The following is a 20905-nucleotide window of genomic DNA, read 5'->3' as shown; positions in this document are numbered from 1 at the left end:
ATCTTTTTATAAACTAATGATTATTTTCTATTTTTAACAAACTTTTGTTTTATATTTGTGAATTAATTAGAAATGATAAGAAACAGAACCCCTTGGTGCAGGCAATTCGATCGTGATTTTGGATAAAAAAGACAGACCGTACGTGTCCATTGGAAGCATATCCCAGGAGAATCAAATTCAGTGCTGATGCACGAGCAAATTAAGAACGGTTTGACAGTAGGAAAACAACTCAATTTTTTTTTTTAAGTTTCTCCATTATCATTAGCATTCCCATTTTCGCGGATGAGACTGGTACTTTGTATAGCCGATAGTTAGCTTTATTAGTTTTGGCCTTTTGGCCCTCGCTCGATCTCTTTTCAATAAAGAAGAAAGAAAGAAAGAAATGAAGTATAATATAATTACTTTCGTGTATTAATTTATTTCTCATGACATTATCATCTTAGTAACAAGAAAAGATCCAAATGTTAATTAGCACTAAATTTGTGTATAAAAATTGTTAGCACTTAATTTGTCGTATCAACTCAAAAATATATATAGTCCATCAAATAAACAATTGTCACACAACAACCGAGAGGTCTAGTTAAATTTAGTTGAGTGGAGTAGGTAAGTTGTTGCACGTAAATCCTCTTATACATTTTTACATATAAATAAAATATATAGACATAACACTATTATTCCACTCACACATAAGTTCTAGATATTCAATGATAGACACATAAATAGGTATAATTTCTTATAGGTCGGTCACTGTGAGAGTGCATGTTAACAATATTACATTTAAATTTAATTACATGTTTGATTTGCAATTAAAAATATTACGACATATATTTTAATATAAATTTAATAGATAAAAATTATACTCTGTTGATAAAATTACTTTTACCTCACATTTAATTTTGTAACGAATTTCCAATCATGCTCTAATTAAGTCATATCATATACCATATTGGAAGAAAAATAACCATAACAAAATTTTGAAAGAGTAGCGAAAGGAAATAACCATTCATTCATTCATAGTGTGACATATCAATCATTGTTCCATTGAACTGTTGTAAGCAGTGCTCCGGAACTTTTTGGTGGTGCACGTGTTAAGAATTTTGAGGAGGACATGATTATTGGTGCACCTGGGGGTCTTGAATTGGCTAAGTGCTGCCCCATTAGCTATGAAGCTGTCCAAAATCTTCTTGAAAGTCCCACTCTCCAAAACGCAAAGCTCCAAGGGCCCTATCGAGTTGGTTTTCCTTGAGACCACATAGCCATGATCCGCAAAAGACTTGTCCATTTCGTTGCAGCATGCGCCAAGTATCTTGTCCTCAACCTCCCCTTTGATCTCCCAGTAAATCACGTAGTGCCCCGGTTGCTTTGAGACATCCGCGTAGCTTGTGAAATCAACTAGCTCGCCTCTACTTGTCATGTTCAGAATATGGGACCCTCTCTCTACCACTAGCTGAAGGTCCTTTTCTGTGTTCTTGTCTATGTTTATAGTCAGAATTAGCTTTCTTCTGCACACAAAGTTCAACTTTGGGGTCCCATTGTGGAAGCCTGCCACTTCCACCACATCCCCTAACCTGCACCTGTACAGTCCTGAAATAAAAATAAATAAATAAATAAACACATTTCATAATAATCCTCATCATCATAGCTATTACTCAATTATATTATATAGGTTTTGCTCTCAGTTTTTTTTTTGTTTTTTTTATTATATTTTTGTATGAAATAGTTCCATCAAAAATAAAATCATAATCACACACAAAATGAATATTCTTCTTTCAATATGATTTATTTCATATGAAATCAATCAGGATTTAAACCATTAGCCTACCAGAATTCCATACCCAAGGTTTTGCTCTCTAACAAAATTAACATGGTATATATGATTTAACGTCAACCACATACATTATTAGAAAAAACAAAGTCATGACCAAGTTTGTTATTATATTAATATATTTCATGTTTTCAATGATCACTTTTATAAAGACTACAAAAGTTTGTAAAATTAACTTGTTAGTTGAAAAAAGAAAAAGCAATCCTGAATTTGAATTTATCCTATTAACAAAAATTAACTAATTAACATTAACATTTACTGATAAAAAACGATTTTATTAACAACAGACCTTATGACATTAGTTAAGAAAATAGAAGAAGAAAAAAAATTATTTCAATAAAAAAATTCCTTTTAGTTTCTTAATTAATACCTTAAAAATACTTGTTAATATTTATAAAAAAAAAAAACTTATATAAACATTACCTGATATACTAACTAATATCATATTTTTCTGAGTGGAACAGAACATGGATCTTTTAAATAAGATCAGAAGTTCAAACATTTAGTGAGTTTGAAAGAAGAACTCATTAAAAAGGGTTCATTAGATACTCACTCCGATGGAAATCAACAATAGACAAAGTCTGCATATGGTTAGAAAAAGAAAACTGTACACAATTTGTTCCGCAATGAAAGTCTGAAATATGATGGTAACATCAACAAAAGTAACGATCGAAATGCAACCAAGTACTCCCAAGTGTGGCCAACTTATTAAACGTGGGTTGTTTGTGGTCGGTGCTCACCTACTTTCAGTTTATGTGAAGAAATAATTATTTTTAAAAAAACATTTATAAAATAATTTTTTAATAAATATTTCCAACTAAATAAGTGCACGTACTAAGTCAACTATATATGATCAGAATTATCCTAAAAGATTAAATATGTATTTAGACTAACTGATATTTTAAAATCCCATTTTCATATATATTCTTGATAAATATTAATTAATATTCTTAAGACATTGATTAAAAATTTAAAGGAGTAATATTTTTATTCAAATATATAGAATTATATTGTTTATGATTTTTTTTATATTTTTTCATGATTTTTATAATAAATATTTTTTTATTTTAAGAGTGTCCGTCAGCAATAACCTATATTCTTTTATAAACATATTGAAACAAACATGAATAGTGCTGCTTTCCATAATCAGTGATGCCCCACTATTGGCATGCATTTCAGTCCACGCATTGTTTATCTCTCATGGTGCCCAATTGTATGCATTTCAATTTTCAATCATAAATACTCGTTTTGTGCATCTAGCTATATTCAACCCATACTTGTTTGACATGATGCAGCTAGCTACTAGACAGGACCATGTTCATACTATGGCTTGCATATGTGGCACACATGAAGCTCGATCGCTACTTTCTTGAACCTGTTACTCTAGGAGTTATTTTATGTACGATAGTGGGTCAATCAAAACGACCTTGCCAAAATATGAATAATTTATAGCATTTGGAAAGTATATTTTGATTTTATAAAGAAGTTATTGATTAATTTGATAATTGAAAAAAAATTATACTTTTGAATCTCTTCTCAATAAAAATTAAGAACTAGTATATGTTTAAATAGTTGTTGAAAAAATATTGAGTGTTAAACATATTTTTGAAAAAAGATATTCTTGTATCTTATGGTCAGAAAATACTTTTAGAAATAAGATAATCATAGTCTGAAATTACGTTTACGTACTTATATTTTATCTGAAACTAAACTTATATAAAAACAAGATTAAAATTTCTTTTGCAAACTCATCTAATAAAATGAGAACTATTTCAAACCTAAATTTATCAACTTTAACCTAACTTGCCCTTAATAGTTTACAGATTAGGTAGCTAGAGGCATTTACTTGGTAGTATTTATTACCAAACAAAAAGTCCAGAAAAAGATGCTTTTGTTCCAGGGATCTACTAAATTCTGGCATGTGTCATGTTCAAAATGTAAGTCATAATAAAACTTAGAAAAGATGGATCGAAGAAATGAGACTTGCTATGGCACAGAAATTTAATGATTTTGGTACAATTATCTTTTGGCTCAATAATTGTATGAGTACGTACCAAAACCCTTAAATTTGAGAGTACCATAGAATTAATTTCTCATGGTATAGAAGAGAATTAAGAAAAATGAATACCGGTGAAAGTTGTGAGGACTACTTCATACTCTTGTCCAACTTTGATCTGAGACAGTGGAATAGGCTTGTCTTCAATGAAATCATCACCTCCTGAGCTGAAATTTTTTTCATTCCTGTGGAGTGGTATGAACTCAAAGTAAGAGAAAGTGGGAACCACAGCAAATGTTACATCTTCTGGTGGCAAACTAGGGTCAACATTAACCCCTATCCAGCTCTCAGTTGAGCCATAGTCAGCACTAACCAAAGGCAACCCATTTGCATAGTGCCTAAGTTTTTTCAAATATGGTTGCATGGACCCTGTCATTATGGAATACACATACTTTGCATTTGGCCAAAGTTTTGGAATCAAACCAAACCAATCCACTACTTCTAGCCCCTTGCAAGCATCTTCCAACTTTGCGGCCAAATTTGGATTTGGAGAGATGATATCCAAAACAGCTTTTCTCATTTTGGGTGACTTGATCCTTGAGCTCAGAGTTCCATCTCTTATGTCATTGCAAATTTCTCTCCAAAGTTCCTCAAAAGTGGTGAAAGCTTGCACCATGCTGTAGATAAAAGCTGAGGTTATAAACTCCACTTGGTCAGAGAAGAATAGGCCAAGAAGGAGGTGGCAATATGTGGATTGCTTATAGTCTCCCCCAGAAATCACTTCTTGAGGGCTGCAAGTAAATGACTTGGTCTTGTGCTGCTTGATATTGAATTCTTCACTAGCATAGTAGTGTGTTGTGGCGGTTCCTACTGTTAATCCTCCTTTTGTTTTGAACCTGTTGCTGCTGTATATGAATTCAAGAATCCTTCCACCTTGCCTTATTGGATAAATCCTGTAAACAGTCAAAAGATAAGGACGAATATTTTAGTAAGTGCTTTGAAATAAACATACACACAGGAACAAGAGGGTACACACAAAAAAAAAGTCACACAAGGGTACACAAAAAAATAAAGAAGAAAAAGGAACAACTCAAGGAGATATTATTGAGAGGTACACACACCTTGATCTATATGCTGCAGCTAAGGTGAATATTTGAAGTGTGGTTTGTGCACTATGGCGGGTAAAGGGTACGAACTTCTGCCTCCCCTCTGTGGTTCCAGAACTGCTAATACGAAAAAAAAAAATATTATATATTCAAAGTAAAATGGAAAAAATATCAGAAAGTGGCAGGGGATCCTTCCATTCCATATGTATCATAAGAAAAGAGAAAGAAATACTTTACCAAAAAATATAAATAAGTAGTACTTACTAAAAATGATTAAAAAATTATTAAAAAATGCATAAAAAGACTCTGGCGGTGGTTTATTAGTTATTACATTTTCAGGACTGTTGTTCATGATTTCATTTCATACAAGAAGCACCAGTAGTTAGACCTTGTCATGAATTAAGCAACATAACCAAATAACCAATGAAATCTGGCAGAATAATATGGAGAGAGCCATATGTGACCTATATCTAATGTCCTGTATTCTGATTCCTATTTAATAACATGAGTCACATGACCATAAAAATTAAAGAAAAAATCAGCACTATCATGAATCACAGTTTTGTCCCCAAAAAAGTATAAGTGAAAAGAACTAGTGTAAAAAGAAAAAAAGAAAGAAACAAAAGGTGATGGTACCTTAAGGAAAGAGTGGTTATGGGTTGTTGAGTGAGTAAAGGAGCTGTGTCCCCATCTGCAATCCGTTGGATAAATGGCTCAAAATCAGCATGTGAGGCAAGGGGAACCACAGAAGAGAAAAGGGATTCCAATGCACATGCATCCATCTCAAGGATGTTGTAGCTCCCCAACCATTTCTTGAGATATTCAACCCCATAGTTTTGCTTGAGAATCTGGAACAGCAACTGAGTCTGAACAAAACCAGCGTTCTGAGATACATCCTCAAACCAGCTTATGATATCATAGTCACTGTTGCCATTTCCATTGTTGGTGCTATTGTTGTAGCTGAGAACAGGTTCCATTAGAGTTGGTTGGTGCTGCGGCATGAGGAACTAAGTGAGGTGCTAAAAGTATAATGATATAGTGTTGTTGGTGGAGGTGTGTGTCTTAGTGAGGGAAATATAACAAGAGAAAGACCAACGGGAACCCACTTTTTATGTTGGTGTAGAGCTTATATGTCCCCTATTCAAAAGGGTTCAACAAACCTCTGATATTTGCAGAAGTTTCATAGATATGGTACAATAGAATAGATATAGACCACAAGAAATGGTATTATCATTTTATTATGGGGAGAGAAAGAAAGAGAAATATTCTTCCATAATGTAAGGATGATATGGGGACTACATTACTAATGGCCAGGGACCAAGGAACAGCTGATCACTCTTTCCCTCCAATTTATTGTGAGCCACCATATTTGAAATCAGACCATGCCTAAATTTGATTTGTTTGGACTAATGTTTTACGGCAGAACTACAAACATGTGTAAAAAAAAGAGAGTAAAAAAACTGTTTTGCCTTGAATTCTACTGAAATCAATTCTACTTGAATTTTGTCATATGCTCACATCAATTTCTTTATGGGTATGTTTATAATTTATTTATTAATTTAAAAATATAATTAAATTTTTCAAAATAAAAAATATAATTAAAATTCTTGTTATATTTATTTAATTTTAAACGCATTTTATCCTAACACACGTACCCTTAATGGTGTCATAAATCATGTTAAAATAGATTTTATCTAATTTATCCCCACATCAGTACCTTCATGCATATCTAATATGTTTCTTGTTTATTTATTGATTTAAAAAATATAATAAAATATGTCAAAAAAATTGATTTTGCATGGTTTTAACATAAAAAAATTGATTTTTTAAAGATTGAAGTAAAACCAAGCACAATATTAAATGGACGAGGATAAATGATGAAAACCGGTTTCTTTTAAGAACTTTTTTCCGATTATGTTTTTTTTCATAACCAATTTGATTAGATAGCAAGTGATTTGACTCAATTGATCGAGTAGAATGTGTGAGTATGGTAAATTTTCTTATATTATCTTCAATTTTTATGGATAAAAAAATTAGAATTCTATTAATTTTTGGTTAATGTTTTCAAAATTAAACTGATACTTTTTGTAAAAAAAAAAAAAATCAGAATTCTATTGATTTTTGGTTAATGTTTGCAAAATTAAACTGATATTTTTTAAAAGCATTAGGTTATCATGTGTTTCACGTGTAACCTATATATACGTTTTATTATGCTTTTCAGTGTTTCATTATTCTTTTTTTATATATCCAACCAATGTAGCAGAATCACATATAATTGATTGATTGACATATGTATTTATATAATTCAAACTAAAGACTTCGTTCGTTGATAATTGATTGATTGACATATGTATTTATATATTTATTCTTTATTTTTTAAAATAAACTCTTATTATATTTTGACTCATCAAAGATAGTTCCTTTATTTTAAAATTAATTTAATATAAATTTGGAGCTAAATATATTTAGTGATAGAAAATTAAAATATGGATAAGGATGTGTCAGTAAAAACCAAATCATTCCATCCAATTCAAATCATTTAACAAATTGAATTGGATCCGGGTTTTTTTTAAAAAATCAAACCATACCCTAAATTACTTTAATCTTTAGATCAATAACTTTTAGTTCATAAACATTCATTTCTGAAAATTGTAGGTAGACTTGTTAAGTGATGTTATTTCAACATTCATTTATTTTAAGCACCTCATTAACAACTTTTATTTATCTCTTTCTCTTTTCTTCCTATTACTCTTTGGATAGTCATCATTTTCGATGGAAAAGGAATAAGAGTAAGAAAGATATCAGATGAAGAAAATTAAGGTTGTTAGATCTAAGTAGTTAAGAATCTATTTGTGCACATGTTAAAATCTATAATTTAACCATTGTTAGGAGAAGTCTATAAATAAAAACCTCCAAGGGCCATTTAAGTTGGATTGAATTACTACTGCTCAAATTCTCAAATACCACTTACGCCGCTCACAAGAGAATGGATCTCGGTACAAAGGTCATAATGTATGTATTCATCCCACTTTTTTATAAAATTTACTTTCGTTAAATTTTCTGAATTTCTCTAAACCATTATCTCTTTCCAATCTTCATTTCTTCTCTAGAATGTGCTTTTATCTAATTTTCATTACTTATTATTATCAAAATTATTATTAACTATTATCTCATGTATGACTAAATTTGTCATCAACATTATTACTATCGAAAAATATTTATATCAAAATTTTATTACTGAAATCATTAGAAACTACTTATACATAAATTTTTACAATGGATATTACTATAAAAATTATTATCACTATTTTTGTCAATACTTAGCAATTTTTTTAAGTTAAAAACTATAGTTGCTTGTTCGACAAAAAAGAACATACAGTCGAAAATGGAATCTGTCTCACACTTAAACATTTATTTGTTAATAGAATCACTAATGAAAATTATTACTTGATAGATATAAAACTTTTTTCAAAAATTATTTACAATTTTTACCGTTGACAAATTGGCACGCCCTTTGCCATAACTTTCAATCTTAGGAACAAGTCTTAGGAAGGATTGCATGTTATTAAGTGGTAGGATGATAACTTTAGGAAATAGTCAGAGAAACCACAATAATAAAAACAACAACAATAATAACAATAATGCTACAAATAGTTCTAATAATAATAATAATAATGAACAATTTCAACCTATTCCATCTACTCGAATAAACAATGAAGTTGTCATGGCTGTGAATCAGTCAATTAATGATGTTATAGGTGCAATAGGTGAAGACATTATGGATTCATAGGTTTAAACATTTGTTGTCAAAACCACTTTGCCATAAAACAATATGATAACAAATACTAATACTCCGCCCTTTTTGCCTATAACACCATGGGGTATGCCACCACTTTTTGCTGATATGAACATCCCACAATTGAGTATGTCAACATGTTATATCACTCATTATTGTTGGTAGAAGAACAAATAGACATTGAGAACTTGGGAGTAGTAGTCATGGTTATAGTGTTGAACAATTAAGAAACATAGGAGTTTCCACTGAAGATAGGATGGTAGCATGGTTTTGACTAAAGTTTCTAATGAAACTTTAGTAGTATTTAGACAACAACTTAATCGTAACAATCATGAAATAGTCAATAATTTGACCGATTATATGACATCAATTTTGAATCCCATGTTGAGATCTACTAATGAAAGTTATCAACAAATGAATGGGATTTTAACTCGAATTGGAGATATTTTGGCTATTCCTAGAAATCAACCTACCAATAGGCCAATAATTCATGAAATTTCAATAAATGAACAATAAGTCCAGAATAATTGAAATGATCTTGGAAATCCTCAAGTAGGATTAGCAAATGAACAAGAACAACCAGTTCTTTGAGGCAAAACATTCAAAATGGTGGTTTAGGCCATGATGTAGTTCAAAACCCACAAATTGATCAAATGATAGAACAAGCTTTAAATAGACATGGTTTTGAAATAAGATATGCACATCAACCTTATTTTGTTTTTGTTTTTCTTAACTACGTGTTACAATCTAAATTACCAAAGGGGTTATAAAATCCCAAAGTTTTCAAAATTTGCAGGAGAATTAGGAGACTCTACTCTAGAACATGTGGCTCGATACAAAATTGAATGTGGTGATTTGGCCATAGATGAATTCCTTAAAATGAAGTATTTTCCTAGTTCTTTAACAAAGAGTGCCTTTACTTGGTTTACTACTTTATCACTAAATTCAATATAGACTTAGGCTTAACTCGAAAGAGTGTTTCATGAACATTTCTTTAGAGCTGAAACTCAAGTTAGTCTTATTGACTTGGAAACTATGAAAATATTTAATAGTGAATTAATTGAGGATTATCTAAATAGGTTTTGACAAATGAAATCTAGATGTTATACACGAATCCCTAAACATGAATTGGTTTGAGTGGCTACTGTAAGCCTGTAATTTTTTATTTGTAAAAAGTTAGTAAATGAACAACCTAGAGATATGGAACAACTGGCAGAAAAAGTAAGAAGCATTGAACAAAGAAAATATGAGAAAGAAAGAAATAAAAAAATTGACAAAAATAGAAAGGAGAAAGTGGCATATATAAAGGCCTACAATGGGTATGATAATTTTATGAATTTTCAACATATAGATTTTGATAATGAGGAAAATGAAATTTATTTAGCAGAGTTACAAGTTGGTCCTCCTTATATTTATCTAATGTTAAAACCAAAAGAAAAAACATAAATTTGTAAACTCAAAATATAGTTTTGACATTACTAAGGCTGATAAAATTTTCTGTATTATTAAAGGATAAGCAAATTGTACTTAGTGATAATCATAAAATTCCTCCATTTAAGCAAAGAAAAGGAAAGATAATCCAAATTTCACAATGTCCATGGACATTGGACTAATAGTAGTTTACATTTCAAAGATATGATACAAAAGGCTATCGATGAAGGAAGGCTGAAGTTTGAAAAAAAGCCTATGCAAGTGGATACTAATCCCTTCCAAGTCCAAGCCAATTATGTTAGGGCTTCAATTGGAACTTCAAAGGTTTAAACATCTTTGTTTGAAGATAAAGTCGATCAAGCTTTGGAAGAGTTCAAGAAAGAATAGGAATCTATATTCCCATCTGCAGGGGATACTTTGTTGGAGTTTCTGACAAAGAATCAGAAAGTTGAGAAGGAAGTGATGCTTTGCCCTTAATGCAGTGTTGTGCTTGATAAATTTGCAAAAAAAGCTTTTGAAGCTTCTGAAATTCGTAAGAATTATCTGAAAATTAAAGAAGTTGATGGTAAGGGGAAAGGAAAGCAAAATATCAGTATGACTACGAGTCAAGTGCAAAAACAACACAATGTTTCTCAAAGAAGGTCTACATATGTGCCACATGTTAGAGTCCCTTTGAATAGATTGACTCAACAGGGGCATCAAGGTTCAAGTTCTCAGTGACAACCATTTAAGGTGAAAAACTATGTGCCTCAAAGAGATGAAACTACTAAAGGTTCCCCAAGAGGGTATTATCAATATCATAATCCACCATGGGTGAATAGGAACATGTCAAAAACACAGTGGAGAAGATATCAAAGGTTGAGAAAAGGTGCAATCTTGGAGCAACAAAAAAAATAGTGGTATATAACCATCGGTTTTTTATAGGATCATTGAAAGTTCTCCCCTTGGTTTTGAAAAAAAAAACATCTCAATTGAAATAGGTGAAGAAAACCAAGTGGTTACCAATTTTTTTTAATCAGGATTTAAAGACTTCATTGAAGCAATTTTCAAAATTGTCTCAATCTTACCTGCTGAATTTACTGAGGAATATCAAGCTCGCCATGTGATAAAAGAATATGCAAGGAATAAGTGTTTCAAGGACCCTTATTTGAGTGCAAAAGTTTTTTGGGTGACTCAAGTGTCTTGTTGCACTCCTCATCATAATGTTGTTGTGTTCAATCCATCCACAAATGAAATGAAATTATATGAAGCCTCTCAATTTAACAACTATTGTGGAGGATCAGATTATCAACAAAATTCTGGTGAATAGGGGAGCAGCTATTAACATTTTGCCGAAATATATGTTGAGGGGCTATGGTGAAATTGTTGATGACCTTATTCCTCATAATACAATTGTTTCTGACTTTTGTGAAAAGGCATCTGGTTTAGATGGAGTCATTTGTTTAGACATATTTGTTGGAAGTTGAAGGAGACCTAATGTGTTTGTTATGGTATCCTCTCAAGAAAGCTTTAACATGTTGCTTGAGAGAGAATGGATCCATGGGATGAGTGTTGTTCCTTTAACTGTGCATCATAAAATCTTTTTTCTAGAATAAAGATGGCAAGTTAGAAGTTGTTGAAGCATATCAAACTTCTTATGGGGTTTACGCTTCATTTGCTGATGAAAGCAATCAAACATTGGCAATTATTGCACCTTTCGATATTGAGGACTCATATTATGTGAACAAGAAGACTAGAGAAAATGCAGATAAGTTCTTTTGTTGGATACTAAAAGAGGATTTTTGTTGATTAACAAGGTCACCAAAAGAATGGCCACCTTCGAAGAGATATGAGTTCTTCAATAGCGTATTTGAGCTTTATGGCTTGAATTTTGGTTGATAGTTTGAATGAAATTGCTAAGAGAGTCGTAGAAGAGGATTCAAATGGAAAGAAATTCAAAGTAGTTACTATGGTCGTAAATAAAATCTAAATGGCTACTACAACCATAAAGGAAGAAGGAATGGTTACTAAGACCATTGTAAAAAAGTTGAATGATGAAAAAAGTACCACGAGGCTCAAAATCATGAACAATGACAAGACATTAGGAGATGATTTTGAGCAAAATGTGAAAGATTAAGATTAGATTGCATATATGAAAATTCACCATTAGGTTTTGAAAAACCTATGTCCCTTAACTTAAAGAAAATGGGATCACTTGATCCATTAGAAGAAATTAATTTACAGACTGAAGAAAATCGAAGGCCTACTTATATTAGTAAATTGTTAAATCAAAGCCTTTGAGAAAAAAAATTATTTATTTGTTGCAGGAGTTCAAGGATAGCTTTGCATGTGATTATGATAAAATTCCTAAACTTAGTATAGATCTGGTGGAGCATAGATTACCCATTCAAGAAAGGAGGAAACTTATTAAACAAGTACCAAGAAGATTTGTTCCTAATCTCATGGAAGTTATCAAGGCAGAAATTGAAAGGTTGTTGAATGTCAAATTCATTCAAACAACAGGTATGTAGAATGGATCTCTAATGTAGTTCCAGTAATTAAAAAAAATGGAATAATGAATGTATGCATATATTTTAGGGGTTTAAATTTAGCAACTCCTAGAGATGTATACCCTATGCCAATTGCTGATATGTTGGTAGATTCAGTAGCAGGAAACGAAATTCTAAGTCCATCAAATAGGTATTCAGGTTATAATTCAATTTGCATTGTTGAACAAGACATTTTGAAAACTATTTTTCGATGTCGAGGGGCATTAGGAACTTACGAATGGAAACCTATGTCATTTTGTCTAAAAATGCTAGTGTAACTTATCAAAGAGACATGAATTTAATTTTTCATGATTTAATTGACAAATTTATGCAAGTATATATTGATGACATGGTTGAAAATCTCAATTAAAAATTATCGCCTTGAGTATTTGAAATTATCATTTGAAAGAATGAGAAAACATGGATTAAAAATTAATCCTTTAAAATGTGTTTTTGGTGTATCTGCAATTGAATTCATGGGTTTTGTTATCAATCAAAAGGGAATCGAAATAGATGAAAATAAGGCAAAAGTCATTTTAGAGACTTGCCCCCCAACGAATAAATAACAACTTCAATCATTGGTGGGTAAGGTTCATTTCTAATTTATTAGGAAAAACTAAGGTGTTTTTTTCCATTTCCCAGACTAAAGAATGAAGTTGATTTTCGAAGGGAACAAGAACACCAAGATGCTTTGGATGACATCAATAAATATCCTACAAATCCACCAATTAGTGTCGTCTATGGAAGAAAAAAGATCTTAAGTTGTATATTTCAGCATCAAATTCAACCAAGGTGGAAGGAATTGCACTCATAAAACTAATACAATGAAACCTAGAGTGTCTAGTAGGTGGAAGTCTAAAATATAATTCTAAGAACTGTTCGGAACCTCTATGCGTTACAATGAATACCTAGCCTCCTATTTATAGAATTGTAGCTAAGTCTAATTAAAGAGATAATCACAAAAAAATTACAAACAAATATTATCTCTAATTAATTCAAGTAATTATCTTTTTTTTAGCTTATTTATCCTTGAAACATATATTGCTCTTGATTTTTCTAGCTTTTATCTTCAAATTTCGCAATTTCTCCTTCTAGAACTTTCTATTGATTTTGGGACTTTAGAGCTCTAGCCAGAATGACCTGTTTTGTTTCTGAAAAACTATAAAAAAATTCATTAAAATAACTAAAACATAAAATTCTACTTAAGACAAAGTAAAAACTAAATTTAAAGCTAATTTGATTCAAAATAAGGCTTAAAGTTAGCTAAAATGTCAAATACATATCACAAAATGCATATGAAAATCTAGTAAATTTGACGTTTATCATTGACCCTCACGAAGCTCCAGACCACAAGTATCCTCCATCGTGCATACACACAAACATATCAAGAGAGGAAGGAAATTAATCCTCTTCCCTCTCTAAGGTCACCATTAATATGGTCTTTCAAGTGGAATGGTCGACTTCGCTATCCGTACCACATATCAAATCACTAAGTCATTACATGACATCCAAAGTAAATTTTTCCGAGGGTTGGACACTGTTTCGCCCATGTTCTACTTGTTAAAATTGGTGATGCAAAATCTAACTGGCAAGTGTACCTATTCGTGCAAGTAATAATAAAACAATAAGAATCGAGTATCGAACTCAGGGAACTTGTTTTATTTGGAAAAGCATCATTCAATGGGCAGAAATTTGTGCAAAGAATTGATTGTCATGAATTAAAAATAAACGTGATTTCTATTCTAATTGAAAACAGTAAATATGAGCAAGTGGATATGAAAACAGATATGTAAAAGCGTTGGGTCCTCCTACTAAGATACTTGATGCAATTGAAAGTATTTCTCTATTTAAGGTTATTTCTGTGTTCTATGCTGAGGGCTAAAATACCAAACACCAATGTCTCGTGAGTTTGGACTAATTCAAATTAAGCTTCATTCTTAGATGTCTCTTGTTGAACTTAGCCTAACCGAACAATGTTACGACTATAGCATAATAAAAACTAAATTACCGCACTCCGTGTCCAGACATACGATAACTTAGCCCTGCCCTATCTAGTTCTAAGGATGCAATACATTTTCCAATGCTAAAGCTCCTAACAACACATACAAATTGGTGATCAAGCCACAAGCATGCGATAATAAAGCACAGATAGAAATAATGAACACATAAAATAACTTTAAATAGATAGGATAAGAGTTTACATCAAGTACTCAGCAGAATTCCCCAACAATGGGTTTAGCCTTCCATCACAAGGAAGCACCTTTTACAAGCAAGAGAAGGCGTTTGAGAGCAATTCACAGATACACAATGGGAAGGATGTCTCCTCCACCTCTAAGGACCCAAAAATTACTCAAAAACCTAGAATCTATCTAAAAGCTAAGGTTTTTGCTCCCTTGTTGTGTTCTGCGCCTCTATTCTCTATTTTTCTCTATTCTCCGCCAAGCTCTCTTCTCTTCTTTCACTCCAGGCTTTAAAAAGGGCTTTTTGACCTCGAAGGCACGCTTAGCACGACAAAGTGAACATCCGTTGAGCGAGCTGGGCACGCTTAGCGCAGGAAGAGAAAAACGTCTTGCTCAATGAGCTGATAATGCGCTGAGTGCGCAGATGCTTCTCAGATTCTCCTCCAGATTCTCCCAACTCGCTAAGCGGGCTGACTGCCTCGCTTAGCGCATGATTCTCGCTAAGCGCACAAGCCTCGCTTAACGAGACACCAGCTGCTAGCCTTCACAAATTTCATCTTTTTTACCTGAAATTGAAGTTGAAACACATTAAATTCACAATGTTGGGCATTTCTACTGAACAAAAGTAAACTAAACCTAAAATTATGTACAAACCTATAAAAAGAACCATAAATTGGGAAAAAGACAAACATTTTATAACACTTTTCTATACAAAAGTTAGTCGTAAATAACGACTAACAGACACCCCCGGAGCCAATACCAAAGCGCGACAATTCATATTCAAACATTATTAATAAGATCACATTAATAACATGCAACATGTTTTGCCAAGTGGTCACACTCACTTGGTCTTACAACATATAACATAGTAATTGCTAGTATTTCACATCATTATGCCTCTATCAAAGTAAACAACACATTCTCCAATCATTCATTCCATGCATTTCATAGACATTTGTACTCTATTATCATTTCGAATTGTGCATCATTACTCACTTTGAAAATTAATTTCCCGTTGACATAGAAATTCATTTAAGGCAACCATATATGCATCTCAAGGTTTCCAAATGAAAAGGACTAAATTTTGGACTCAAAATTTCCTAAATCCACTCCCATTTGGCCTTAATATCTGAACTGCCTTGCACTTATCATTAAAGTTCACAAAACATATTTTCTAATTTCCAAGAGTTGTAAAAATTTGTTTTACGCAAACTTTATAAAAATCTGTATGTTTTCAAAGATGAGGAACTCAATTCCATGGTCAACATCTACAAAAACCAAGCCCATAGATACAGTTCGTGCAAAACATAAAGGGTTTTACTGAAAAAGAACAAAACTTGATCCTAGGGTAGTTAATTCTTACTTAGTTCTTAATTAAATTTCAACTTCTAAGTTGATCCTAGGGTAGTTAATTCACTTATTAATTCCTTAAATTAGACCTAACTAAATTAATTAGAGTAAGTGAAAAATTAATTTTCCTCTTTCTTATTAATTAAACTAATTATTTCTCACATCTAGGCACATTAGTGCTCTAATCTTTCATTAATTAGTCTAAATCTCTTATCTTTAGCCTAAAGAGCCCATATTTACAAAATACCATTAATGAGGAATTCACCTTACTTTGACTTTTCTAAATTGTAGTTGACTGACGGTTTGACCAAGGGTTTCTACATCTAAACTACTTTTTCCAAGACTTAGTACTTAAAATCTAGGTTACTTGTCTATCCAATGATGGTCATATCTCTTATATTAATTATTTCACTAAAGATAATGCTAATATATTGTATATCAAAACAAGCACAAGTTATTTTTACTCTAAACTTTCCAATTAAGAAAATCGGGATGTTATAATCGTCACGTTGTCCACGTGTGCAACCAACTCAAAATACCACCACACGTGACCCTATGTAAGGCCCTGGTGCGTGAAGTTTATGCACACGACGCATAATGCATCTCAGGCCAGTGTCACAATGATTTTCTCTCCCTCCACCTCAAGGTGTCCTAGGATGATCTTTTAGCTTTTTTGACAAGTGAACAATGCCCATTGTCATCGCTGATGATTATTACATCGTTCATGTGCACAGCCAACTCAAAACACAACCACATGCAGGGCCTTGGTGCGTGAAGTTCACTCACATGATTCATGATGCATCTTCAACAAGTGTCGCGCCGGTCTCCATCATCATCATGAGCCTTTGTTTCTATTGGATTTACCACATTTATAACAAGTTTGGTTCATATCAGATATATGTTTTAGCTTGAGGGGGAGTGTGAGATTATTTCTTGAATATTATTTCTAATATTGTATTTATTATTAGAATATTTTATTTCCTATTAATCAGTAATTGATTGATCTTGTAATCAATACTAATTCCTTTTTAATATTATAAATAGCATGAGGTATGATCTACATTGACACACAACATTACATAGTAAAACACTATTATAAATAATTTTTATATGGTATTAGAGCTAGGTTGAAGGGATAATGAAAATCATGCCCCTTTGGGGGCCTTAGGTCCCTAGTGGACCTCCCTCTACTTGTCATCCTACTTTCGATGACCTGATGGACCTCTCTACTAGTCATGCTATTGTTTCTCCGTTGACCCTATTTCACTTTGTTTGGCCCCATTTGGTTGTTGTTTGGCAACATTTAGGTTTTGGTTGGCCTTGTTTCGTTGTGTTTCATGGCCTGCAACTAGTGTGTTGCCCTCTTGTTAGTCTACGTCAACAACCTTTCCAAAATCCCATGTCGTCCCCATGCACAACCAAATCAACACATCATTGTAGGGAAGTTTATCCACACGACTCGTGGCGCATTCTCGACGAGCATCACACTGGAACCACCTCTTTCCGCCACAGGGCATGTTGTATTCACAATTGAACACCCATTGTAACTACGAGCCATTGTTGGCTATCATCAAGGTTTTTTGGCGCAGCCACACAACTGGAACTATCTTTATTTTCATTTCTATTGGTTTTACCACATTGTAACAAGCTTGGTTCATTTGATATATTTTAATTACAACAATTTAATAGGGATTATTTCCCTTATTACTCATTATTTAGTTTCCTTATTTTGTAAACCTTATACATTATAAATAAGAGTATTTTGTATGGTCTTATAAGAAAACACACAACCGTAAATAATTCTTACATTTCTTAAATCCTCTACTCCTCACAATTTTATGGGTATGTTATTAATTGTAGCACCCTTACATCTTAATTTACATTCCTTCTAAGAGATTTTGTCACCAAATGAGTAGAGGGTGCAAGTGAGGTACATGAATCAAAGAAGGTGGAAAATCAATTTAACACAATTAATAAATTATGATTACAAAAATAGAAAGATGGGATTTGGCAAATTAAGAAATGATAGGAGAGAAGATGAAAACATGAAGAAGATCTGGAAAAGAGAAATGAGTGGGTAAGGAATGAAGAGAGAGAAACATGAGAGAGGAAAGAGAATTATTATTTTTAATTGTTTATAAAACTAAATGCAATTTACTATTATGTCCCTTAAATGAAGTAATTAAAACATAGAGAATAATTGGGTTTTTTGTCCAAAAGTTTTGGTGAAGGTTGTTAACATACTTCAAGTGAAAAAAGGTAAGAGTATGTTATATATATAATTAGATTTTCTTTTTTTTATGTATGCAAGGTGAGGTAGTTTTTATTTATGCAGACTTTGGTTATAGTTATGTTTTTTTTTTAATTGTCATACCTTGTGGTCCTACAAAGCTAATAGAATACATTTATTTTGTTTTCTTAAAAAAATTAAACAATCATTTTGTATAAAATATACTAATAAATTGAAAATTTAAAATATATAGGATTTAAAAATTTTGACTCTTGATTCATGTGATTCGAGTTAATGAGTTGAACCAAGCTATTTGTGAGCTCAAATTGAGTCGAGTTCAAGCTAGAAAAAAGATTCATGTCGAGCTTGAATCGATCGAGCTGAGCTAAATATTAATGAACCGAGTCGAGCTGAATTAAGTTTGGTTTAGCTCAACTCATTTTCAACCCTCTAAGGGGTCAACAAGGGCTACTCTTTTTAAATTAGTATTTGGACATGAAACAATATTGTCCATCAAAATTTATTTGAATTCAATTCTATTACAAAGACAAAATAAAAGTCCTATACAAGAATATTTAAATATGATGAGTGAATTTATTATATGAAGGTTAATTGCTTTCTTTTTTAGAAAACATTATTCATCAAAAAAAAAAAGTTGTTAGGCATTATAATAAAAAGGTGAAAAGAAAATTTTTTTGAGTTGGAGATTTGGTTTGGAAAGTAATATTACCCATAGATAAAAAAAAAATCTAAGGTAGATGGTAAGTGGTCACCAAATTGGGAAGAACCTTATGTTATCGAAAAGCATTTTTAGGAAATGCTTATGTAATTTACGAAGTAAATATTGAGAGTTATATTGGTTCGATAAATGAAAAATATCTAAAAAATTATAAACCAATAATAACTAAAATAAAAATTCTCATAACTTAAAAATGAAAGAGTGTAAATGTTCATAAAGAAAAATACATAAATAAAATTATCCCAAATAAATTGAAAACAAAGATAAATCTTTCTAAGAGTCCAAAGCTGAGGAAGACTTTGCAGATTTGGCATAGTGGTTCCTCCTCATCTCATCGGAGGTCTCGATCCATGTGGATGGTGGATGCATAGATTCTTTTTTAGCATACTTATGTTGCCTTCACATCTCGAGTGGGCCTTTCCATTCTTGCACAATCTGACGAGCAGAGGAATAAAGAAAATATTTTTTTTGTTCGTTACTTTCTTTGTTTTTTTTAAGCTCAACCAATTTCTCTCAAACACCTTTGAGTTCGTCTTGGATTGGTTTAAGTTTTGCCAAAAGCTCTTCCTCTTTCATGACCAAATCCTGTTTAGATTTTTCAACCTTCTCAATAGGACCTTGTATTAGCATTATGTTTTCCTTTGCCTTTTGAAATCCTTCTCGAGCTGGAATGAGTTAGGTCCTGTCTTGCTCTGTCGAAGACTTGATATCAGCAATATCAGAAGCATGTGGATTACAAAGTTGATGAGCTTCAAAAGCATTATTGAAAACGTCAAGGAATGTCTCCATTTCTTCACGAAGCTCATCAGCCATCAAGTCATTCAATTTGACAACTCCATTCACTGTTTGTCGAAGTTTTTCTTTATAGTCAGGATCAGCTAAAGAGTTTTCTAGATTCTTGTCAAAAGCAATTTTCTTGAAATGATTCACAACTTCATCGAAGCACGTAATGGTTCTATTGTGACTCTCTTCGGAAGCCTTTGATGGCATCGAATATGAGGACCAAATGTCAATAAAGGAAAAGAGGTCAGCATTAGTTGGATCTTCATTATCTTGAGGTGGATCAACAATTGAACTTGGGGGTATTGCGGATTGTTGTGGAGCAAGCAAAGTAGCAGCCATTATCCCCAATGATAAATTTTCTTGATTGGCCATAGGGGCTACTTCAATACCTGATGAAGATAAAGATTACTTTATTAACAAAATCAAAATCATTATGAAGGTTTTGAAGATTGAAGGATATGTTATACCTTTGTCTGATTCAGGGATGCAATAGTTGAAATTATCAAAGGATTGAAGAATATCATTAACAAGGGGTTTAGGGATTATTATTGCAAGAGCATCTACTATAGGTAATTCCTCTTCATGGTGAGTAGCTTGAGAATATTTTTCTTTTTTGATAATTGGACTAGAAGTTGGTGTTAGACTCAATCTCCATGTAATTTTCTTCAACAAAAGGTTCTTGATGAAATGGTTATTTCAATGGAAATGATTTTGTTCGACTCTGAACTTCGTCCTTATCCTCCTCAACATTCTTTTCAGCTGTTTTTCTTGTTTTTGGTGTCGAGATTGGGAGTTCTGAATTTGAAACTAACAACAAAAATTAGAAATATACAAAATTCTAAGGAGCAAAATTGATTAAGATAACCATGATACTTACCATTCTTGTCTTTGTTGACACTTTTAGCATTAGAGCTAACAATAGGAGTGTCATGAGTTTCTTC

At 32.1% G+C, this 20905-nt stretch overlaps 1 protein-coding gene across 2 annotated transcripts; it reads right to left on the bottom strand.

Moving 5' to 3' along the window:
* Positions 1-867: 867 nt before the first annotated feature.
* On the bottom strand, positions 868-6228 carry LOC100792358 (indole-3-acetic acid-amido synthetase GH3.10). 2 transcript variants are annotated; one of them, XM_006592351.4, is made up of 4 exons: positions 5564-6228; positions 4943-5047; positions 3954-4774; positions 868-1584 (listed from the first exon to the last, which is right to left on the bottom strand). In XM_006592351.4, the coding sequence occupies exons 1-4, from the start codon at positions 5926-5928 to the stop codon at positions 1031-1033; spliced, it is 1845 nt and encodes a 614-aa protein (XP_006592414.1). In that variant the 5' UTR covers positions 5929-6228; the 3' UTR covers positions 868-1030. The 2 variants fall into 2 exon arrangements, with proteins under 2 accessions (XP_006592414.1, XP_006592415.1); XM_006592352.4 differs by having other exon boundaries at positions 4943-5044; positions 5564-6225.
* Between the last annotated feature and the right edge of the window lie 14677 nt (positions 6229-20905).

Source organism: Glycine max, chromosome 12 (genome assembly GCF_000004515.6).
Source record: "Glycine max cultivar Williams 82 chromosome 12, Glycine_max_v4.0, whole genome shotgun sequence".
Lineage (NCBI taxonomy): Eukaryota > Viridiplantae > Streptophyta > Magnoliopsida > Fabales > Fabaceae > Glycine > Glycine max.
Note: the sequence above shows the minus strand (reverse complement) of the source record. Positions and strands in the feature narration are given on the sequence as shown.